This window comes from Bos mutus, chromosome 20 (assembly GCF_027580195.1).
Source record: "Bos mutus isolate GX-2022 chromosome 20, NWIPB_WYAK_1.1, whole genome shotgun sequence".
Taxonomy (NCBI): Eukaryota; Metazoa; Chordata; class Mammalia; order Artiodactyla; family Bovidae; genus Bos; species Bos mutus.
The window spans coordinates 30,476,320-30,501,681 of NC_091636.1; the positions used below are offsets into that span (position 1 = coordinate 30,476,320).

Consider the following 25,362-nt stretch of genomic DNA (forward strand, 5'->3'; position numbering starts at 1 on the left):
CGTCAAGGCTGTATATTGTCACCCTGCATATTTAACTTATATGCAGAGTACATTATGAGAAACACTGGACTGGAAGAAACACAAGCTGGAATCAAGATTGCCAGGAGAAATATCAATAACCTCATATATGCAGATGACACCACCCTTATGGCAGAAAGTGAAGAGGAACTAAAAAGCCTCTTGATGAAAGTAAAAGTGGAGAGTGAAAAAGTTGGCTTAAAGCTCAACATTCAGAAAATGAAGATCATGGCATCAGGTCCCATCACTTCATGGGAAGTAGATGGGGAAACAGTGTCAGACTTTATTTTTCTGGGCTCCAGAATCACTGCAGATGGTGACTGCAGCCATGAAATTAAAAGACACTCCTTGGAAGGAAAGTTATGACCAACCTAGATAGCATATTCAAAAGCAGAGACATTACTTTGCCAACAAAGGTCCGTCTAGTCAAGGCTATGGTTTTTCCTGTGGTCATGTATGGATGTGAGAGTTGGACTGTGAAGAAGGCTGAGCACCGAAGAATTGATGCTTTTGAACTGTGGTGTTGGAGAAGACTCTTGAGAGTCCCTTGGACTGCAAGGAGATCCAACCAGTCCATTCTGAAGGAGATCAGCCCTGGGATTTCTTTGGAAGGACTGATGCTAAAGCTGAAACTCCAGTACTTTGGCCACCTCATGTGAAGAGTTGACTCATTGGAAAAGGCTGATGCTGGGAGGGATTGGGGGCAGGAGGAGAAGGGGACGACAGAGGATGAGATGGCTGGATGACATCACCGACTCGATGGACATGAGTCTGGGTGAACTCCGGGAGTTGGTGATGGACAGGAGGCCTGGCGTGCTGCGATTCATGGGGTCACAAAGCGTCGGACACGACTGAGCGACTGAACTGAACTGATGTTTTTTTTACATAGTTGTGATCATGTAAACAATAGGATTGTGTGTCCTGTTTTTTCACGTTAGATTATATGCCATATGGAAAGCTACATGTTAGAAGGTAGCTGAAAATAATGCTGTACATTTTTTCTACTAAAAATGTGAATTACTTTTTTAAAAAGAGAAGATGTCATAGATTCTCCCTGTAAGTGTTTGAAAGTGTTAGTTGCCCAGTCGTGTCTGACTCTCTTGCAAACCCATGGATTGTACCTGCCAGGCTCCTCTGTCCATGGAATTCTCCAGGCAGGAATACTGGAGTGGGTAGCCATTCGTTTCTCTGGGGGATCTTCCCAACCTAGGGACTGTAGCTGGGTCTTTTGCACTGAAAACAGATTCTTTACTATCTGAGCCACCATAAATGTTTATTGGCTAAGAAAAAAGAAACCTCAGACCCTCCCTTTTATAATATAATTGTTGATTTTACAGAGTGGCCCAATTGTCAGTACATGCTGGAGGCTCAAGTCCCAGTTATTTATTAATACCCTGGGTCACTTCATTGCTGTTATTGTTTGTTGAAATGAAGTGAAAGTGTTAGTTGCTCAGTTGTGTCTAACTCTTTTGCAAACCCATGGACTGTAGCTCACCAGGCTCCTCTGTCCATGGAATTTTCCAGGCAAGAATACTGAGTGGGTTGTCATTTCCTTCTCCAGGGGATCTCCCGACCCAGGGAGTGAACCCAGGTCTTCTGCATTGCAAGCAGATTCTTTACTGTCGAGCCACCAGGGAATCTTATGTGTAATGAGAAAACCTCTCAGTGCGTGTTGGGACTGGCAAGGTGGGCACTGGCAGAAGATGAACCAGAGCTGAATGTGGAAGGAAGCCTAACATGATGCCAAAAAAACCTTATCCAGATGAATTGGGACGAGGAGGCACAAGCAGAAACAAACGATAGGAAATGAGGTGTTTCAGTGTGCGCAACCCAGCCAACGCAGACTAGACGGAGGAAGATGGAGCACCTGCACAAAAAGCTTAGGAAAACATCACCAAAGAGTAACTGGGAGAAAATGATTGGAAGATGCAAAGAATAGTCCCTGTAGAACAAAATGTCAGGGGCTGTGCAGACTCTTTATCTGAGACCTGCATTTGTGGATATATCTGGGAGAGTCCAAGGCCCATGGATTTGGGTGGTGAGCTGGGTGGAGACAGCGCAGTCAGTAGTACTCGTCTGGCAAATCACTAATCAGTAGGACTAATTAGGTTAGTCTTTTCTTCTTATACTAAGTGAAAGTTTGTAAATGGAATTGAAGCTACTAAGCTATAAATACTTTGGCCACCTCATGCGAAGAGTTGACTCATTGGAAAAGACACTGATGCTGGGAGGGATTGGGGGCAGGAGGAGAAGGGGACGACAGAGGATGAGATGGCTGGATGGCATCACCGACTCGGTGGACATGAGTTTGAGTGAACTCCGGGAGCTGGTGATGGACAGGGAGGCCTGGCGTGCTGCGATTCATGGGGTTGCAAAGAGTCGGACATGACTGAGCGACTGAACTGAAGCTATAAAAGCTTATAAAGAGCAATTTAAAATTGTTTGGAAACATCTCAAAACTTTTATCTTCAGAAACGAGATCTAAAATGTGGAATCTTAAGATCTAGGACTCATGTCACTGGAAGCCGGCCCTCTCTCGTAGCTGTTGCTCAGTTGTGTCCGACTTTTTGCGACCTCAAGGACTGCAGCACGCCAAGTTCCCTGTCCTTCACTGTCTCCCCGAGTTTGCTCAAACTAATGTCAGTTGAGTCAGTGGACTTCAGCATCCATCCTTCCAGTGAATATTCAGTCCTTTAGGATAGACTGGTTTGATCTCCTTGCTGTCCAAGAGACTCTCAAGAGCCTTTTCCAGCACCACAGTTTGAAAACATGAATTCTTAGTGCTCAGCCTTCTTTATGGTCCAACTCTCACATCCATGACTACTGGAAAACCACAGCTTTGCTTTGTCGGCAAAATGATGTCTCTGCTTTTTAATACACTGTCTGGGTCTATCATAGCTTCTCTTCCAAGGAGCAGCATCTTTTTAATTTCATGGCTGCAGTCACCATTCACAGTAATTTTGGAGCCCAAGAAAATAAAATCTGTCACTGTCTTTTAGCTATTATTATTTAGTAACACATGTACCTATGTTGAGATCTCAAAACTGTTGCATGAAATGTGGAAGAAAAAGGAAAAAAGGGAGAGGGGGTAACCTTAGCAAAGCTGTTAGCCTTCTGAAAAATAGTTTTAAGCCTAATTTCTTGCAGGTTTCTATACCCCAGGCTATAAGAATTTTGGGTAGATTCCTTGTTTTCTTCATTTAATTCTTTTCATTTCTTTTTGCGTGGGGGGCGGGCATCATCTTTCTACCACAAACCAAAGCTTACCAGTGTTTTGGTTTTGAAATAAAGGAGCTGGGACTGGAGAAATCTCGAGATGACCACTGGAATACAAAGTTATTTGTAAAAGTTTGGATTCGAATTTTATTCCTTTTGTTCACTTCAATGAAAATTTCTTCTTGCAGTTGTTGAGGTTTTAAAAATTGGTTTTGGTAGAAGAAATTGCCGACTTATTGGAATTGTGCTGAGTGCTATAAGCTGAGGTTGGCTCTCTTATCACGAGTGTTCTGCCTTCTCTACCTGTGGTTTCATTGTTTGAATAAAATTCTCCTTGTGGAATGCAAATAAAGCACTTTTCTTTAAATTAGACAATGGGAATATTTATTGACAGACTTTTATCCCATAAGTTAAAAGAGAACTTTGGGATTATCAAGTTAATTAATACTACAGAGTAGGAAGTGTGAAGGAACTAAAGCCTTACAGTAGGTGTAATGTCTTCATGTGATGGTCTTATAATTTATCATAGTTGCATAGTTGCTTTTTTTTTTTTAATAAGTGCAGAGTCTAGGAAGCTGTCTGGTCCAACGATAGGTCTAATGTTCTGCCTATTTTTTGCTCATAACTATGTGTTTAAAAACATAAAGCAAAATGAAAGTGAGTTAAGATTAGGCATTGCTAGTTAATCTAAGCTCTGTCTTATCTGAACTCTCTCTGCGCACTGGAATTACCTTGAGGCTTTAACAAATAATCCTGGAGCCCTGGTCCCGCCTGCAGAGAGGTCAGACTTAATTGGCCTGAAGTGCAAACCTGTGTTTCAGGAGTTCTAAAAGCTCCCCTAGCTGATTCTCAGATACAGCCGAGATTGAGAACCATGACAAAGCTCCTTAAGGGAGCCCTGCTCTGCTGAAATCACTCCTGACTTACTGGATTTTCAGTATTTTTGAAATCAGAGAAGTGTGGTTCTACTTTGATTTCAATTATTTACAAAAACAATTAATGGGAGCCCATTTCTTTTAGGTTTTCAGGCTTTGAATGATTATCACCATCAATATCATTGTAGATCTAAGGGAAAGGTGAAAAATAAAAAATACATTGAAAAAGTTACCTAACTAGTTGAACCGAAATGAAATGATTAAGCCTTTAAAGATTCTTTTTAAACATTAGGAAGAAATCAAGCGATTGTATTTGCTGTCATGTTCACTTATTGGACTTAGAGGTGTACAGATTGGAATGAAGGGAGTGGGTGGCTGTGTCCGCTGATGTCGAGAGGGCATTGCAAGGAGCCCTGATGTTTGACAGTGGTACCAACCTAGCTGCTGTCGCTGTTGTTTAGTTGCTGTCATGTCTGACTCTTCGCGACCCCATGAACTGTAGCCCGCCAGGCTCCTCTGTCCATGGGATTTTCCAGGCAAGAATACTGCAGTGGGTTGTCATTTCCTTCTCCAGGGGATCTTCCCAACTCAGGAATCGAACCCACATCTCCTGCATTGGAAGGCATTGGCAGGTGGATTCTTCACCACTGAGCCATCAGGGAAACCCAGTTGTAGTGTATTCTAAATGGCCTTTTTCTTTCATCTCACAAACTAACTTAATTTCTGAAATGTAATCAAGGAGAGGAAAAAATGGCAGTTCTTTCTCTGAAACCTAAATTTTTTAATTCTCCAGAATAGGATCCTCAACTCTAAGTAAACCAGCTTAGTGAACAATTCCATAGCTTCTATCCCTAAAGATGCTATTTTGATTAAATCAAACAATTATAAATTTCAAATAAGCATAAAATCTTAAGGGAACTATACCTACTTTATAAAACATGGAACAAATGAAAGATATGGAATATATTTTGGAAGTGGTATTTGTAAATGCTTTGTATGGGAAGTTAAGTTTCTACTTAGGGATTTTGTCTCCTTTTCTTTGGTTGAAACACTTTAGAATACCTGTGTGTACAGACACTTTATGAAAGAATTGTCCATACAGAGAAATCCTTGAGTTTTGGGCTTGATGGCGGTGTCAGTGTGTTTGCGTGAGTTTAGGCTTTCTGAGTGTGTGTGTGTGCATGCTGAGTCATTTCAGTCATGTCCAACTCTGTGCGACCCTATAGTCTATAGCCCGACAGGCTCCAATGTCCATGGGATGCTCCAGGCAAGAATACTGGCATGGGTTGCCATGCCCTCCTCCAGGGGATCTTCCTGCCCAGGGATTGAACCTACATCTCCCTCATCAGCAGATGAGTTCTTTACCACTGTTGCCACCAGGAAAGCCCCCAGGCTTGCTGAATACCCAGTGGTTAATGCCTTAAGAGCAATTAAGGAAGGTACTTAAGGGCGATTAAGATTCTAGACTTCCCCGATGACTGAGACAGTAAAGCGTCTGCCTGCAATGCAGGAGACCCGGGTTCGATCCCTCGGTCGGGAAGATCCCCTGGAGAAGGAAATGGCAATCCACTCCAGTACTCTTGCCTGGAAAATTCCATGGACAGAGGAGCTTTGTAGGCTACAGTCCATGGGGTTGCAAAGAGTCGGACATGACTGAGCGACTTCACTCACTCACTAACTTTCATTGCCAGCAGTACAAGCTCTAACAGTTTTTTGGGACAATTTGCTGTAACTTTCAGTGTGCCTAATTTGGAAGACATTTTTATGTTGTTCTTCACCATAGGAGATTCTGCTGAAGAATATGTGTAGAGGGAAGAAGTGAAGCAATCAGCTGTCGAATAGGAGATCCAGTGGAAAATAGTCTGTTGTTCCTTCATAATATTTAAAATAACAAGCAGAAAAACAGAATAAAGAATGAAATTAAAGGTGTCTAGAATTTTAAAGCAAGTGTTGAGTAAGCAAGCTGGGCTTCATCCAGGTTCTTGAGATTTAGGTGCCGTTAGGTTTCTGCTGATCTCAGTGAGGTAGCCTTACCTGCCCCACCAGTGCCCAGTAAGGGCTTCCCACTGGGGCTAACTCTGGGGAGCATATTAACCCCCAAAATCACACTGTTTCTGAGAAGTTAAAATTATTTTCCACAGATAATCTTTTAATGTCTAATTCGTTTCCTCAGAGTTACATGGTAACGTCATGTAAGAACTTAAGTAAAGGGAAATAGAGTTTTATTCTGTGTATCTGAATAAGCAATGCAGACTTGCTTTGAGCATACATTCCACAAATATTTAATGAACATAGATTCTGTACTTTTTGCCCCCATTGTTTAAAACATTTTTACATTTTGTTCCATAGAACAGTTTTAGATTTATGGTAAAGTTGCAAAGGTAGTTCAGAGAGTTCCCATATCCCCAGCCCTCTAGACCACCTAATTGTTGTTGTTCAGTCATTAAGTTGGGTCTGCTCTTTGCGACCCGATGGACTGCAGCACACCAGGCTACCCTGTCCCCCACTATTTCCTAGATTTTGCTCAGGTTCACGTCCATTGAGTCAGTGATGCTATCTAACCATCACATCCCTCTGCTGCCCTCTTCTCCTTTTGCCTTCAGTCTTTCCCAGCATCAAGGTCAAGGTCTTTCCCAGTGAGATCCCCCACTCTCCCTTATTATTAAACATCATATGTTATTATCATGATAAATTTTTTAGAATTAATGAGCCAACGTTGATACATAATTACTGACTAAAGTCCATCCTTTATTTAGATCTTACACAACTGAGCGACTTCACTTTCACTTTTCACTTTCATGCATCGGAGAAGGAAATGGCAACGCACTCCAGTGTTCTTGCCTGGAGAATCCCAGGGACAGGGGAGCCTGGTGGGCTGCCATCCATGGGGTCGCACAGAGTCGGACACGACTGAAGTGACTTAGCAGCAGCAGCAGCAGTTTTTATCTTAGTTTCCATTTTGCTGCCCCAAGATATCATATTACATTTAGTTGTTGTGTTTCCTTAGGTTCCCTTTGGCTGTGAGAGTTTCTCAGACTTGTTTTTGATGATCTTGACAGTTTTGAGGTATACTGGTCAGGTATTCTATAAAATGTCCCTCAGTTGGTGATCCCTATCATTTAACTGGAGTCATGGATTTGGGGAGGAAAACCACCGAGGTAAAGTGCCATTTCCATCACATTGTATCAGGGGTATAGAATATCAACAGTCACAGACCTGTCATTGCTGATGGTGACCTTGATTACCTGGTGGAGCTAGTATTTGTCAGGTTTCTCCACTGTAAAGCTGCTCTTCCCTACTCCTCTTTCCGTAGTGTGTTCTTTGGAAGGAAGTCATGATGTACAGGAGTGAGGACTTCTCTGTATGCTTCCCTGTGGGCGGAGTACCCACCTGTACTATTTGAAGTTCTTCTCCATGGGAGATGTGAATCCTTTTGCTTATTTATTCAAGCATTTATGTCAGTGTGAATTCATGGATCTTTATTTTAAATTTGGGGTAGTGACCTCGTGCTACACTGTTCAGAGTGTTTCAGCTTTGGCAACGAGGGACTCTCTCAGTTGACTTCTGTGTGCTTTCTACACATTCCTGTCATTTTTTGTTTTTGCTTTTATGGTGTTGAACATATTCTTTATGATACTATAATGGTGGATACGTAACACTATATTTGTCAAAGCCCGTAGAAATTTATGGCATCCAGAGTAAGCTTCAGTGGATACAAATTTAAAAATTAGGAGGTTGGAGGATTCCTGTGATGGAATATAGAATGTAGCAAAACAGTCTAATTTTATTAAAAATTTTGGGAATGTCCTTACTACAGACGATGGGAGTGGGATGCAGACCTCAGTCACTTTGGAAATGAGTAGTTTGTAAGAATAAAGGCAAAGGAAACTGTACATAAGCTCTCTCTTCTTGGTTATAAAGTTATTTCCCGTAGGGGTTAAACAACAGAATGTAGGTTAACATTTCTGATACTACTATAAATATATACTGGAAATAAGTAAGTCAATGGATTATGGAGAGTAGGTGTCAGGTTTTCTACAATTGAAGTGGGAGTTTATAAACAAGCAAGGGGAGGAGGCCAGAATGATCCATGTGGTAATGAATTAGAGATGTCGACATCAGTATGTACTCATGATTAGTTAAAATAAATACACATGGTTGTCTGTGGAAATATTTGTAGGTATGGGTGTATACCTAGGTTTAATGTTAGCCTCTCAATTGTGTCCAACTTTTTGCAACCCCATGGACTGTAGCCCACCAAGTTCCTTTGTCCATGGAATTCTTCAGGCAAGAATACTGGAGTGAGTTGCCATTTCCTACTCCAGGGGATCTTCCGTCCCAGGGATCCAACCCAGGTCTTCTGCATTCCAGGCAGATTCTTTACTAACTGAACCACTAGGGAAGCTCACAGTTGGGTTAGGACACACATGTTGCCTTGCTCTGTCAGTTAGAGGCCCCAAAGGATCAATATTCAAGTAGCATATACAAGATGAGTCCACAGCATTAAATACTAAAAACAAACAAACTGGATTATCCATCATGTTTTCTGTGAATTTCAGCTTCAAAACTTTATTGATAATGTTTATATTAAAACTATTTACATTCTTTCTCTTTTAACTTGTTTACATATGAATGACCATATAAAAGTCTATAAACAATTGATGTTAAAATTGATTCTAAAAAAAGTTTCTGAACAAGTCTATGTCATGCAAGAAACTTTTTCAAAAAGTTTGGGGAAATTGAAAATTAAAATTGGAACATTATGAGAATAACGAACATGGTCCACTGGAAAAGGGAATGGCAAACCACTTTAGTATTCTTGCCTTGGGAACCCCATGAACAGTATGAAAAGGCAAAAAGATATGACACTGAAAGATAAACTCCCCAGGTCGATAGGTGCCCAATATGCTACTGGAGAAGAGTGGAGAAATAACTGCAGAAAGAATGAAGAGATGGAGCCAAAGTGAAAAGAATGCCCAGTTGTGGATATGACTGGTGATGGAAGTAAAGTCTGATGCTGTAAAGAGCAATATTCTTAAGAACCTGGAATGTTAGGTCCATGAATCAAGTGGTAAATTAGAAGTGGTCAAGCAGCAGATGGCAAGAGTGAACATTGATATTTTAGGAATCAGTGAACTAAAATGGACTGGAATGGGTGAATTTAATTCAGATGGCCATTATATCTACTACTGTTGGCAAGAATCCCTTAGAAGAAATAGAGTAGCCCTCGTAGTCAACAAAAGACTCCGAAATGCAGTACTTGGGTACAATCTCAAAAATGACAGAATGATCTCTTTGTTTAGAAGGCAAACCATTCAATATCACAGTAATCCAAGTCTGTGCCCCAACCAGAAATGCTGAAGAAGCTGAAGTTGATTAGTTCTCTGAAGGCCTACAAGACCTTCTAGAACTAACACCCAAAAAAGATGTCCTTTTCCTCATAGGGGACTGGAATGCAAAAGTAGGAAGTCAAGAGATACTTGGAGTAACAGGCAAATTTGGCCTCGGAGTACAAAATGAAGCAGGGCAAAGGCTAACAGAGTTTTGCCAAGAGAACACACTGGTCATGACAGACACCTTCCAACAACACAGGAGAAGACTCTACACATTGACATCACCAGATGCTCAACACTGAAATCAGATTGATTATATTCTTTGCAGCCAGAAATGGAGAAGCTGTATACAGTCAGCAAACAAGACCAGGAGCTGACTGTGGCTCAGATCATGAACTCCTTATTGCCAAATTCAGACTTAAATTGAAGAAAGTAGGGAAAACCACTAGGCCATTCAGGTATGACCTAAATCAAATCACTTACGATTTCAGTGCAAGTGAGAAATAGATTCAAGGGATTAGATTTGATAGAGTGCCTGGAGAATTATGGATGGAGGTTCATGACATTGTATAGGAGGCAGTGATCAAGACCATCCCCAAGAAAAAGAAATGCAAAAAGCCAAATGGTTGTCTGAGGAGGCCTTCCAAATAGCTGAGAAAAGAAGAGAAGCTAAAGACAAAGGAGAAAAGGAAAGATATACCTATTTGAAATCAGATTTCCAAAGAATAGCAAGGAGAGATAAGAAAGCCTTCCTCAGTGATCAGTGCAAAGAAATAGAGGAAGACAATGGAATGGGAAAGACTAGAGATCTCTTTAAGAAAATTAGAGATAGCAAGGGGACATTTCATGCAAAGATGGGCACAATAAAGGACAGAAGTGGTATGGACCTAACAGAAGCAGAATATATTAAGAGGTGGCAAGAATACACAGAAGAACTATACAAAAAAGATCTTCATGACCCAGATAACCACAAAGATATGATCACTCACCTAGAACCAGATATCCTGGAATGTGAAGTGAAGTAGGCCTTAGGAAATATTACTATAAACAAAGCTAGTGGAGGTGATGGAATTCCAGTTGAGCTTTTTCCAATCCTAAGAGATGATGCTGTGAAAGTGCTGCACTCAATATGCCAGCAAATCTGCAAAACTCAGCAGTGGCCACAGGACTGGAAAAGGTCAGTTTTCATTTCAATCCCAGAGAGGGCAATGCCAAAGAATGTTCAAACTACCACACAATTGCACTCATCTCACACGCTAGTAAAGTAATGCTCAAAATTCTCCAAGCCAGGCTTCAACAGTATGTGAACCATGAACCTGCAGATGTTCAAGCTGGATTTAGAAAAGGCAGAGGAACCAGAGATCAAATTGCCAACATCCATTAAATCATAGAAAAAGTAAGAGAGTTCCAAAAAAACATCTACTTCTGCTTTATTGACTACACCAAAGCCTTTGACTGTGTGGATCACAACAATCTGTGGAAAATTCTTCAAGAGATGGGAATACCAGACCACTTTACCTGCATCCTGAGAGATCTGTATGCAGGTCAAGAAGCAACAATTATAAACAGACATGGAACAATGGACTGGTTCCAAATTGGAAAAGGAATATATCAAGGTTGTTTATTGTCACTGTGCTTATTTAACTTATATACAGAAAACATCATGTGAAATGCTGGACTGGATGAAGCACAAGGTAGAATCAAGATTGCCGGGAGAAATATCAATAACCTCAGATATGCAGATGACACCATACTTAAGGCAGAAATTGAAGGAGAACTAAAGAGCCTCTTGATGAAAATGAAAGAGGAGAGTGAAAAAGTTGGCTTAAAGCTCAACATTCAGAAAACTAAGATCATAGCATCTGGTCCCATAACTTCATGGCAAATAGATGGGGAAATGGTGGAAATAGTGAGAAACTTTATTTTGGGGGCTCCAGAATCACTGCAGTTGGTGACTGAAGCCATGAAATTAAAAGACGCTTGCTCCTTGGAAGAAAAGTTATGACCAACTTAGACAGCTTGTTAAAAAGCAGAGACATTACCTTGCCAACAAAGGTCCATCTGGTCAAAGCTATGGTTTTTCCAGTAGTCATGTATGGGTATGAGAGTTCGACTATAAAGAAAGCTGAGTGCCAAAGAACTGATGTTTTTGAACTGTGGTGTTGGAGAAGACTCTTGAGAGTCCCTTGGACTGCAAGGAGATCCAACTAGTCCATTGTAAAGGAAATCAGTCCTGAATATTCATTGGAAGGACTAATGAGGAAGCTGAAACTCCAATACCTTGGCCACCTGATGTGAAGGACTGGCTCATTAGAAAAGACCCTGATGCTGGGCAAAATTGAAGGCAGGAGGAGAAGGGGATGACAGAGGATGAGATGGTTGGATGGACATGAGTTTGAGCAAGCTTCTGGAATTGGTGATGGCCAGGGAAGCCTGGCATGTTGCAGTCCGTGGGTTCACAAAGGGGTGGAGATGACTGAGTGACTGAACTGATGAGAATAAATTCAGATGTAATCATAAATGTTGCTTCCCTAAATACCTTGGCTCTTCCTACTATGTAGAATTTTTTTTTCTTCTTAGATTGTAACAAGATGTTAATACTTTCCTCCTTGCCCTCCTTTCTCTCTGCAGACTCATGGCCCATATTCTTGCTTCTTCTGCCCCAAAGGTCCCTCACATCTATTATCCACAGCTGCCTCTTCAGGGCAAATTAAAAATTCTTCATAATGTATCATTCAGGAATATTTAATAAATTTATCCTAATTCTTTCAAGTTATGCCTGAGAACAAAAGAGGTCCACTAAGGATCTCTCTTTTCTTAGAGAATCATCTAAGTAGAACCTCCACCTGCTGGCAATACTAAACGCTCGTGGAAGCTTTGACAAAATAATTCATTAATATGTTACTTTGGTCAGAAAATCCATTATTTTTCTATCTTAAAGTGTTTTTGAGTATTTTCTTCTCTTATATTACACGTGCATTTATCATAATACAACTAATTTCATTTGTTGGCTTTCTAGGTTGTGTCCATTTTTCCCCCTTAGATAGTAGGATGACATAAGGGGACATACAGAACTTGTGAAGGGGCATGCGGAGTTTTTGTTCAGGTAAATTAAGGTAGTTATGGTGGGTAAGAAATTTAAAAAAAATTATTTTTAAAGTAAGGTGGTATTATGAATGGCATCATCCAATTTATGACCACCATTGTATCATACTCCTTTGTGTGTGTGTGTGTGCACACGTGTGTGCGCGCTCAGTCGTGTCCAAGTCTTTGTGACCCCAGGACGGTCACCCACCAGGCTCCTTTGTCCATGGAATTTTCCCAAGCAAGAATACTGGATTGGATTGTCATTTCCTTTACCAGGGGATCTTCCTGACCCAGGGATCAAACTCGCATCTCTACCACGCTCCTACTTCGTGTCTGCTTTATGTGAATTTAACTTTCTAGGCTCTATTTTAAAAATTAAATAGGGAGAGGAGATAGGGAGAAAATAATGTGAACCTCGGGTGGTTCTAGACTCAAGTGAGTTTAATGGCCCTGAGAGAGCATGACCCTGGGGATGTGAATGTGTGCTTCCTGCCCCGGCTCACAGTGAGCACATCTTACATGTGGACGTGAGCCCTGCTTTTTAAAAAGATTTTTTGGATGTGGACTATTTTTAAAGTCTTTAATATTTTGTTACGGTATTGTTTCTGTTTTATATTTTGGTATTTTGGCCCCAGGGTTTGTCGGATCTTAGCTCCCCAACTAGGGTTCAAACCTGTACCACCACCACCCCCACATTGGAAGGCAAAGTTCTAACCTCTGGACCACCAGGGAAGTCCCCAGCTGTGGTTGTAAAGATCCTTGTTTTCTGTAAAACATGGCCTCTCAGGGAAAGCCAACCATTGCACCTGGTACCCAAGCAAGGTAACGGTGTTCTCCAGCAAAGAACTGCTTCTGTTGCACTTGGAGCGATGCCATGGTGCCTTCTAGAGGTTTTGGAGGAAGACTTTGATCATCTCTGAAACTTTCACCTAATGCTGGAACTTGAGGCTTGAAATTACCACTGTGTGTGGCTAAGTTATCCAAGATAGGCTTGTCCTTGCATCTTGGCTCCTGCTGCCTCTTGTCTGTATTTTTTTTTTTTTTTACTTTTCCCCAAGAATGTGTTTAACGGTGTTAAAAACTGTTGTCTCTGGTGGTCAAACAATGGAGCAGAGAAGCAAAACAAATCCTCCTCCTTTTTCTGTTTGGGTATGACGTCCTTAGAACTTCTTTCTACGTTGCCATATCTCTGTTTTGAAAATCAAGCTATTACTCTTGAGGTGAAGATAAGCATCCTTCAGTGTCTACAATTTAGAAGAGAAATATAATCAAAGGGAAAACTTTACTAACATTTAACACGTAAGCTGAAATTTAGCAACAGCTTATGTTCTCTACTGTCATAATCTCATTTGATCTTCACAACTCTTTGAAGTATAGATGTTATATCATTTTATAGGAGACAACTGAGGATCAGAAAGTGTGAGTGACTTGGTTAGGGCCACTAAGTAAATAAGTGGCAGAGCCCAGATATACAGATCTTCCTTGACTTCTCATGAGGTCATGCCCCAATAAAATCATTGTAAGTTGAAAATATCATCAGTCAAAATGCATTTAATAAGTCTAACCTGCTGAAGATCCTAGCTTAGCCTAGCCTGTCCCTGTCTTCAGTGTGCTCAGAACATGTACATTAGCCTAGAGTTGGGCAATATCATCTAACACAAAGCCTATTTTAAAATAAATAAAATAAAATAAATCACAGTAAAAAATAAATGCTTTCAAAAAATAAAATAAAGTGTTAAATATCATATAATTTATTAAATGTGTGCTAAGTTGCTTCAGTCATGTCCAACTCTTTGCAAATCATGGACTGTAGCCACCAGGCTCCTCTGTCATGGGATTCTCCAGGCAAGAATAGTGGAATGGGTTGCCATGCCCTCCTCCAGGGCATCTTTTGGATCCAGGATTGAACCTGTGTCTCCTATGGCTCCTGCATTGCAGGTGAATTCTCTACTGCTTGGCCACAGGGGAAGCTGGTGAAAAAAACGAATGGTTGTACAGGTGCAGAATGGCTGTAAGCGTACAGGTTGTTTAACCTCACGATCACGTGGCTGACGGGGAGCTGCACTCACTGCCACTGCCCAGCATCATGACAGACTATTATAGGGCATATCACTAGTCTGGAAGATCAAAATTCGAATTTTCAAATCTGGTTTCTACTGAATGCTTCTGCTCCATTGGTAAAGTTGAACCATCATAAGCTGGGGACCATCTGTATTTGTCTCCAAAACCCCATGCTTTTTCTTTTCAGCGTGTGGTTCTTTAAAAATATGAATATAAAACACAGTTCTTGCCCTCAAGGAATTTTGGATCCCACTGGAGGATGAGAAAACCGTACAAATGCTGTAATTTAAATCAAAGTATGAATACTGTTCCAGGGAGGTTCAGTTTTATCAAGATTGAAAAGTAGGTGACAGTATGTGTCCTGGATAATTGTGACTTTATTTTTTAAGTAAAGGATTTTTAATTAAAGGAGGCACAGTAAGGCTGATGAAATCATTTACATTCTTATGTTGTCGTGGTTGTATGATAACTAGTGAGAAAGTGGCCTTGGGGATATATCGTTGAATTCTGCCAGCTGCAATTGTAATCAGCCAGTCAGAGAAAGCAAAGAAATTAAGCTGTTGAATATGAATGAGATGTAAATAACATCTTGAATTAATTTAAATGCAATCACATTGACCCAATGGTGGTGGGGGGGTAGAACTCAATTACCATAGATAGTAAGGAGGATAAATGACCCATATTTAGGAGAAATTCTTTGGTAGGAAAATGAGCTGGCCTAAAAAAAGGACTGTGTCAACACAATACTCCACTTTTTATGTTAACTATGCGCTGCCGGTCAGCACACTTAATTCATTCTTTAAACAAGGTTGATAAATAATAAAGCAAATGAGGATGGAAAGTCTCTTTCTGGGCTTCTCACATGTACCAGTTGGGTAGTACTAGTAGTTTTATTGCTGGAATAATTTTGATATCAACAATAAGTCAACATGGAATTGGTCAACCAGGACTGTACTTTGGGGAAAATTAGATTTAGACGGCTCTACCTGACAGCTCCCAGATCTGCATTTTGCAAAGTTCCTTTATGTCTTTGCATTGACCTGAAGGTCTTCTGACCTGTCTCTGATGGTCAGTAGAGGAGCAGCCTGTTGCAGTAGTTTGTTGACCTGGGATTTATCCTGGTTAAGTGGTTCTAAAACTGTGATAATGAGAAAGACAACAGTATCTCCTGACCTAGTACTTTCAAATGGTGATTATCTCCACTGGAGGAGGTTCGCTTTCCTGGGTCTCTGGACATCTCTCAGGCAGCCAGGAGTCCTGTGCACACCCCAAGTATTGTCTGGAGCCTTAGAGAACAAAGGGTCTTTTCTACCCAATACTGTTGTTCTTGCCATGATGAATAAAATGCAAATATATGTTTAAACATTTTACTGGAGTTCACATAGCTTTTTTGGTCCAGATGCACACATTTAGTCACCCATCAGATACTAAAAATATTGCAGCTCTCATATAAAGATTCTTTATCTACAGGTTAGGACTTAACTGTGCACATCATTCAGTCATTTCACAGCTGCCTACGATGTTCTCAGTTCTAAAATAGAAGAAATGGAAATCCATTCACAAAATTTTGTCTATTTTCTTATAGAAAGATGCATGTGTACTAAAACCTTATCTAGTATTAGAGTTGAGAGTACTTTTTCCATACAGTTGCACCCAGCTGAGTAAGAAAAATATATACTTTTCAAATAAAAGGACACGAAGTAGAGAATATATTGTGTGTTTTCACTTAGTTGTAATGCTAGCAATTACCTTCTAGTTGTATTTTTATCTACTTGTATGCTATGTTTACAAAGCAAACAATATGAAAACACAGAGGTGGCTTATGTAACTCTGATTTGAATTTGAAAGTAAGGGATTTCTCCCCTTTTTTTACATCTAGCTGTACCCCTCACCCAAATGCTACCCAATCAGACAGGATTAACTATTAGAGAGCAGGTTATGCATCTTACTTTCTCACACTGCATGGCATGAGAGTGTCAACAGTTTAGGAACTAATTGAAATAAAGAGATGGGTGTTCATTAAGACACATCGTGGCATTTCCAGATCTGCAGAGCTGAAAAGATCCCCATCTTGTTTCCACTTGCCTTTAAAGTTTATTTGGCTGTCAGATGACCTCAAAATGGAGCACAATACTTCTATGCTTGAAAGAGACTCCTGGATGAGACTTAGGGTGCACTTTTTTCCTGCCCCTGACCTTGGCTGCTGTACTTGAGCTTATTCGAGGCCAGTATATCTGTGTGCCTGCTGGTTGGGATTTAGAGAAGTAAGTTTGAGCAGTGTCACGATTTATGGGGAGGCAGTAACGGGCTTCTACTGAATGCTAATTACCAAAGAGTTTTTCAGGGAGGCTGTGTAAATTAGTCACTAGCTCTATTGAGATGGAATGAAAGTGTGCATCAGAGTCCCAAAGGCACCCAACGCCTTATGACTGACGACCAAACCCGGTGACAATTTGAGGGAAAAAAATGCCCCAGTTGCGTTAAAGCGTAAAGTAGGTGACTCTGCATGAATTTAATGAGATAACTACAATTCTGGATGGAAGTTAAAGCTTCCAACCCCTTGAGGATTAAAAGGATGGGGAGACTGGATTGTTAAATGAATTATCAGAGCTGTTTTGGCTCTTAGATCTGAAAAGCTGCCAAACCTGCCAATCGTAAGAAAGAATAGACCGCTCCGGAAAAACCCCTGCCCTGTGTATGACGGCCTTTATTTGCCTATGTACCGGAGCTTTCTGGTTGTCCACACACATAAACCTCAACCTTTATCTCATGCTGCACAGGATGGCTTTTCTGAGAAAGCATCCCCTAGCTCCCCACCAAAACAGGCGCCTGCCTTGGGAAGCTTTTCTTGAGTTCCAGGCGGCTCTAAGTTCCCAGTTACCTTTTTTCTTTACTTCCATTTCCAGCAAGGAGAAGAGTTAATGATTCATTTGCTCCCAGTGACCTTTTGAATAACTGGACTGCGGTGTACCCGTGCCACTCTGAGGGGCCGTGCTTACCTCCTTGTACTTTCTCAGTTTGGCTTGAATATTTACAGCCTCCTCCTTGGTCTACATGCCTGAACGCCTGAAGGAAGCAAAACATTTATTGCCTCTCCCGCCCCAGTGTTCGGTGTTCGCAGCTTTCACCCAGCCCCATCCCTTCCTTTTACATCACACGGGAGACTCGCCTCCTGGCTGGGGACGCCCCAGTTCTTCCCGAGTCTCTGCTGTCGAGCCTGTTTGATTTCATCAAGACAAAAAGATGGATTCTGACTCGGACTCACCTTTTAACTACTCGTGGCCTTCCTTCCCCAAAATGAAGATTCGACGGAGGGCGTCCAAACAAGGTAGCTCATGGGATCTTTTACTTCTCCTGGAGCCGAGGCAGGCTTCTTCCTCTTCTTACCTTTCTTTTCCTCATTGCTTTGCAGAACTCCTTCTGATGAAGTGCGTGTTTATACGTGTCTTTGTAAAACTCTCACAATATGTGTTTTACAGTAGACCTCTGAAGTAAACCTACTCACCCTTCTTGTGTTCCTTTCACTTTAAATTTACCTTTGTGCTGTATCGTGCATATGCTACTCCCTTTAAAAAAATAAATAAACAGGGAGCTTAGTACAAGGTAAATGTTTTGGAATCATTTGCTCAGAGTTACCTTGGCGTTACCTTGCCAGTAAGGAGTCTTGTTGATTTAAAAGTGTCTGGTCTTTGTGGGATTTACAGAGAACTGTGTGTGCATTCAGTACCCAGTTTCTGCTGTGTTTGTGTTTTAGTTTTCAAGTGTGTGCCAATTAAAAAAAGTTTTTTTTTCGTTAATACCTGAGAAAGTTCTCTCTTTTCTGTACTACTTTCTTGATTTTGTAGATGCTCTAAGGAGGATTTTAAGAAATTTCTCCAGGGGATGCAGTCATATATTAAGAAGTTTATTAATAATAATTACCAGTATGCAAAATGCTTTACTGCCTAAGGAAGAAGAGCTATTATTTGCAGTATGATTAATGATGGCGTGGCTTCACACTGCTTATTCCCCTTCACCTGCAACCCACTCTCATGGTGCAGGTCCTGGAAACCAGGAGATAAGATGGTCTTAGGGAATAGCGGAGGTGGCCTGAGTATCTGGTACACCACCCCTGGCAGGTGAGGACTGTTGCCTTCTCAGGCTGATCAAAGCTACAAAGGTAGTGAGCAACCCTTTCTTGTCTTGTGGACGAATTTTGTGTGGTTATGTTTTTAATTCAAAGAGAAAGAAACACTTTTGTGAGCTTGCAAGCAGAAAAGGTGTTTCTGAAAGTGGGCTGCTGTTGTGGCTTTATCCTGGGTGGCGGGGGTGGGGGCGGGGAGGGCAGAATCATCTGAGAACAGAATGACCTGCTACATTGCCCTCTGCTTCTCCTGGAGAAAAATGGGGGCTGGCAGTTGTCCACGTACCTGATTTTCTTCAAGGATTTTTCCTTCTAAAATAAAAAGAGGTGTGTGTGTGTGTGTATGTGCTCTTGGGCTGAAATCAAGGCTCCCAACCCCAGGAATAAGATGAGCTGACTCTATAGGAGTCCTAGAAAGCCTCACCCTCAACAGACCTCCCACACTGTTCGTTGCCATCCTTGAAATTCCGTCGCTGGGGACTTAAACCATTTGTACAACATTCTGTTCTCCTGTTTTAAAATTTAATTGCTGCTGCTTTTGGGGTAAAGAGCCATGATTCAAATGTGACTTACTATTAAATAGTTCGGGGGTAGGGGGAAGAATCTATGAAGAACAAAAGCATGTGCATGTGAAAGCAAGCTCAGATGCCAATGGAAAATGGAGTAAAATGTTAGCGATAAGTAGGTCTGGGGAAAGGGCAAGTATTAGTGTTCTTTATGTTATTCATTCAGCTTTTCTGTAAGTTTGAAATTATTTCCAAATAATTTGTTTAAAACTTTTAAATGACTTCTGGGACAGGAGCTACACCAAGTCCTTAATTCTTTAGAATGAATATTACTAGTTCTGGTGCATGGAGAACTTCTTGAGGGCAGGTAGCAGTTCTGTAAGACTCCTTAATCTTTGTGCTAATTCTCACTCAAATTTGGGGAATAATCTGTTTTATGTAGTTTTGTATTTAAATGTATTGCCTGGCTGGCGGGCAGGATGCCAATGTTGTGGGGGGCCTGGGTAGTCTAACAACCTGAAGAGTTGTGAGATTAATGATTAGGAGGCCGATGGAGAACCCTCAGAGTCCAGTGGAGTTGTAGGGAATGCATTAATCACATTCTCCTTTGAAATCCAAAGTTGGAGCACAGCCAGTTTGAACTCCAGCAGAAAGTCATAACATAGTTATGTATAAATTAAACTCGATTCAAGTGAAAGCAGGTACCTGAGATATGAAAATGATTAACTATTTGCTGCTAGTAAACAAAGGACAAGTGAAGCTCAGGTGGGTAGCAGAGAGCAGGGCTGTCAGTATCCCAGGCTTCCTTCTTCATTAAACGATGATGAGCTGGTTGCGAGGGATGGCTTTGGTCACACTGTTTCTATTGTCAGCTGAGTGGAATCCCAGAACCAAAAGGGCCTTAGAGATCCCCGGGCCCAACCACCTCATTTTATAGATGAGAATGATGAGATCCAACGAAGTGAAGTGTTAGGGAATTGTTTGAGTGCTCAACAAGCACGTCCAGAGTGCCAGACACTTCCTAGAGGGTGGATGAAGTAGTGAACCAGATAGATCCTGTCTCTGCTTACAAGGATCTTAGCATTGGGAATGGATCATCTCTCCTGGCAGTAGAAGAAACACTGAGAAACCTGATTTTTTCAGCCCCGTGGCTAGATTGTGATGATCTATGGTCTTTTATCCCTTAGAAAATGATCTAATTATTTCTCCAGGCTTTAAGATGTCTTGAGTTTCTTCCTTATTCTTTCCTTCCTTCTAATCATCACCAACATCATTCTCCGGATGTAGGTTCTGGTCTCCTAGGAAATCATGAGGAAGGTATTGAGAGCTTAGAATTTCTGGCTTATAAGCAAACCTTTCATATTTGGTTAGAAATATTTTTTATTCCCTCTCCTTTTTCTGTGCTGATCCTCCTTGTTAGTATTCTCTGTCTTTTAATGTCCCCTGCTGCCCTTATCACTGTTCTCTGATAGATACGTGCACACATTACTGGCCTGTTTAGAGAGATGTGAAAGTTTAGAGGGTGTAGTAATAAGAGGAAAGTTGGATTGGCAGAAATCCATCAATGCTTATGTATTAACTTAAAACTGCAACTAGTACTTGTCTTCATGTCCTCATAAGGAGAGAGAAGAGGGTCTAACTTGGAAGTAGGGCCTCTGGAAGGGACTGATGTCTAGATGGTGATGGGATGTAAGCAGGGGGCGAAAGCAGTGGAAACCAACTGCCCCACAGCTATTCCTGGGGTTCTCAAAGTTGCCTTTGGCATATTGTGGGCAGCCCAGGACAGGCCGTCCTGGGGACCTACTGGTTAATAGTTGGAGTGGGTCAGAATCCATGATTGTTTGCTTCAAGAGTCCAGGAATGCCTGGATTTTTATTTTGTTGATTTCAGTAGGAGATTCAACCAATAAACAATATTTATTCATGAGAAATTTGAAACTGTAAGGATTGGCTTTTGCCTGTTCCCGGTGATTCTTCAGTCTTTCCAGTGAGCTGCTCTTCTCTTTCTGCCTTTCATTCGCTCATGCCCTGTGTCTCGCTCGCTCCTTTTCCAGCTCCTGTCCTTCATAGACTGCCTGCAATGCAGGAGACCCGGGTTTGATGCCTTGATCGGGAAGATCCTCTGGAGCAGGAAATGGCAACCCACTCTAGTATCCTTGCCTGGAGAGTCCCATAGATAGAGGAGTCTGGCGGGCTACAGTCTGTGGGGTCGCAAGAGTCGGGCATGACTGAGCGACTAGGCACACACGTACAGTGGCACAAAGTGTGAACGACTGCTCTTTTTTTTTCCCTTTTTTTGCTGGTGCAAGAGGCAATGCCTGTATGAAAACTGAATGACCTTGGAGAGCTTAGATAGCACCAGACTTTCTGTAGTCATAGTCAAAATAACTAGTATGTGTGTACTACTTTATTTATTTTTTTTTGTTTTGTTTTTAAATTTTTATTCCTTTATTTCTCATGTGTTCCCCATCCTGAACCCTCCTCCCTCCTCCCTCCTCCCTCCCCATACCATCCCTCTGGGTCGTCCCAGTGCACCAGCCCCAAGCATCCAGCGTCGTGCATTGAACCTGGACTGGCATCTCGTTTCATACATTGTACTACTTTATTAATCATAATAACCACTGTTTACTAAGCTGTGATGGGTACTTGACACTTAAACATCTGATTCTCAAAATAATTCTCTGAGAGATATTGTATCTGTTTAACATTTGAGGAAACTGAGGCTTAAAGAGTTTTTAAAGTTATTTCCATACCGAGAAATGCAGATAACAGTTACATGGTAAAAATAAGGAAAGGAAAGAATGAATGGCATTCATTCATTGTGTTTATAAGGTGGTTTGCACATGTGTTATCTTGTAAAAGACCTGTATGTCAGATATGGTCATCATCTTCATTTATTAGTTGGGGGCTCTGAGGCTCAGGGGCTTCCCCGGTGTCTCAGATGGTAAAGATTCTGCCTGCAGTGCAGGAGACCCAGGTTCAATCCCTAGATTGGGAAGATCCCCCAGAGAAGGGAATGGCTACCCACTCCAGCGTTCTTGCCTGGAGAATCCCATGGACAGAGGATCCTGGGCGGGGCTACAGTCCATAGGGTTGCAGAGTCGGGCACAACTGAAGCAACTTAGCATGCATGCCTGCTGAGGCTCAGAGAGATAAAATGAGTTGCCCAAGATTAGACTAATAAATGCAGAACCAGACCTATGACAGATCATAGCCCTTGATTTCAGAGGTTTTGTTCTTCCTAGTATATTTTACCAGCTCTCAGTAGAGATAAAAGATGGTGAATTCAGTGAGTAGCTTTCTTATATTCATTGGGTGCCACTGTGTCTCACAATCCTAGCTTCTCCCTGTCTTATGTATCTTGGACGAGAAGTAGAGGTGGCAGTAGAAACTCTGGGGAACACTCGGGGAGCACAGTTTCCACTGTCTTGACACATCTTCACACACGTGTATCTAGTGCTGACACACACCCCTCGTTTGAGAGAAGAGCTGGTAGATGACCGCCCCACTGGACAGTCGGGTGAGGAACAGGACAGGCAGGAGGAGCTGAGAAAAGGATGGGAGAGGAGAGCTTCCAGTGCGTCTTGGAAGACTCCTAGGTTTGTCTCAGAGAAAGCTGAAGTCAGAGAGAGTGAGGATGCTGGGAATGGAGATAAGAATCAGGAGACCACTGTCTTGGCGTGTCTCATGAGCTCATTTAGTGTTTGGAGAGCAGGTACTCAGTGTGAAAATTAATCCCTGACCCAGTGCATATGAAAGGTATGATGGTATTTCAGAAGATTTAATGATAATTTTGAGACATGAGGTACTCTTGTCTCAGGGGCTTACTTGCCTTCTTCCTCTTTCCTGCCCTCCCTTCCTTCCTTTCTTTCAAGAAGTTTTATTGAATACACACACTTTCATGGGCATATGTGTATTTCATCTAGAAATTCCCTAAAGGATGCCTGAATACCATAGGAGGAAAAAGTCACTACAGAAACTCTTATTAAGGAAGAGAAACATTTTCCTAAAGGTGACATAACCTGCTAAGATTTTGTTGGCTCACAATGAAGATAGTATTGAACCTCATGCAGAGCAGTTTCAATTTCAGACGCTGCCCAGAGGCCTGCCTTTGTCAGCCCGAGAGAAGAAGGCCGTTGCCAAACCACATAGCTACATACCCCTCATGGCTCCCTTTAGTTAAACAAATACTTTGCCAACTATTTGAAACTGATTTGTTTCCTTTATTTTGAGTTAGTTCAAATTCTTAGGCAAGGTACATGTCTGCGTTAATCCCCGTCAGTGGAAAGGAGACATTATTTTAATTTATTACCCCATGTTCAAGAGCTTCGTCCCAATCATTCCAGTTTTGGGGAAGGACCAATGGGTTGTTTATTCAGAGGCATTAATTAAGGGAGAACTAAGGGAAAATGTGATAAGTCCTATAGGAGAGTTCAGGACAAATTACTGTTGAAGTTCAAGGTGAAGAGACTAGTTCAAGTTGAGGGTATCATGAAAGGGATGGCGATTCAGTAGCCTGTGGTCAGGTGGTGGGGTTGTTTTCTTTGTGTTTGTTTTTTATGACTGCTCTGGGTCTTCATTGCGGTGCATCGGTTTCTCATTGAGGTGGCTTCTCTAGGCATGTGGGCTTGATTGTGGAATCTCCTGGACTAGGGATCAAACCCATGGCCCTTGGATTGGTAGGTGGATTCTTAGCCAGTGGACTACCAGAGAAGTCTGAAATGAAATTTTAACAGACTGTCCTTCCAAGCAAGTGGACAGAGTCAGATATATACAGAGTGTATCAAAGTGATGGACAGTGGCCCATCTTTGTGTGCTGTTTATTTATGGAGCACAAAACAGAGAGAGATGCCAAGTGTTAAACTGGCCTGGACGGCTGGTTCTAGTATTCTCCTGCCCTTCACTGCACAGCACTCTCATTCTTTAATAGGGGGCCCCTCCACTGCTCTGGGCATGGGTCCAGATGATGCTGCCACCTTCTTATGTGGCCTTGTCTTCTGGGATGCAGTGAGATAGGCATCCCATTCAGGTGGGCCAGTCACAACCCTCCTCCTGTCTGGTCACAACTGTTGGCCCAGGGTGGGCACATGACCCCAAGTTGGCCAATCAGAGTGTTTCCTTGGTGTTCTTCAAACTGGAATTTGGAAGGCCTTGTCTTCCTTCTTGGGTAGCAGTGCTGGAAGGGTGGAAATGAAAGCTGTCAGCTGGGAGAAACCAGTCTGTAGTAGGAGGAAATACTGCACACACGTAAGGATAAGCAGTCTTGAGGTGGGTCCCGCTGAAGTCCAGACGTGCATTCTAGTCTCTGGGGGTCTGTTGCTGCCATGATTCTCGCCCCCCACCCCGCCAAAGCTTGCGTATTAGATTCCTTCGTTTCTGGAGCTTCCCTCACATGCTTCAGTACATCTCTCCCCTCCCCCTTTTACTTTTTGTTTAGCAAATTCAGGTCACTGTTTATCCCACTTCCAACTTGAAGTCTCTAACTTGTCCTTCAAGATGCTGCCTGAGGGTCCTTTATTCTGGAAGCCGCCCCTGAATTCCCTCAGTTTCATTGTTCTGTCCTTTGTGCCACTGTGACTTGTGTACAGTTGTATAACAGGCATCACATTGCTGTATTACAGCTATCATTACTGTCCCTTAACCCAGAAGACACTGAATTCCTTGAAGGTGGAGCCTGGCTGACGTATTTTCACATTTCCGGTGGCTGGATCACAGAAAGTCAGCAGTAAATATGAAAGAGTATTGTGTATGGTTTTACTACACTACACTCAGGTTTAATTTTGCCTTTAAACTTCTTATTTTATATTGAAGTATAGCCAATTAACAATATTGTGATCGAACCGACTCAGGCATACATATACATGTCTCCGTTCTCCCCCAGGTAGGGCTTCCCTGGTGGCTCAGACAGGAAAGAATCTGCCTGCAATGCAGGAGACCTGGGTTCGATCCCAGGGTTGGGAAGATCCCCTGGAGAAGGGAATGGCAACCCACTCCAGTATTCTTGCCTGGAGAATCCCATTAACAGAGGAGCCTTGGTGGGCTACAGTCCAAGAGGTCGCAAAGAGTCAGACATGACTGAGCGACCAAGACACAGCACGCACGTTCTCCCCCAGGCCCCTGTCCCATCCAGGCTGCCACATAACA

General features: G+C 42.0%; 1 protein-coding gene across 8 annotated transcripts in view; it reads left to right on the forward strand.

Moving 5' to 3' along the window:
* Positions 1 to 25,362, forward strand: part of ARHGEF28 (Rho guanine nucleotide exchange factor 28) — a 345,798-nt gene that overhangs the window by 191,889 nt on the left and 128,547 nt on the right. Inside the window, exon 1 of one of the 8 annotated variants that reach the window (XM_070357595.1) lies at positions 17,777 to 17,918. The exons of the other annotated variants lie outside the window; for them this stretch is intronic. Within the exon in view, the coding sequence (XP_070213696.1) occupies positions 17,834 to 17,918 (85 nt within the window). The 5' untranslated portion in view covers positions 17,777 to 17,833. Of the gene's footprint in view, positions 1 to 17,776; positions 17,919 to 25,362 lie in introns of those variants that run through there. 8 annotated transcript variants of the gene reach the window in all.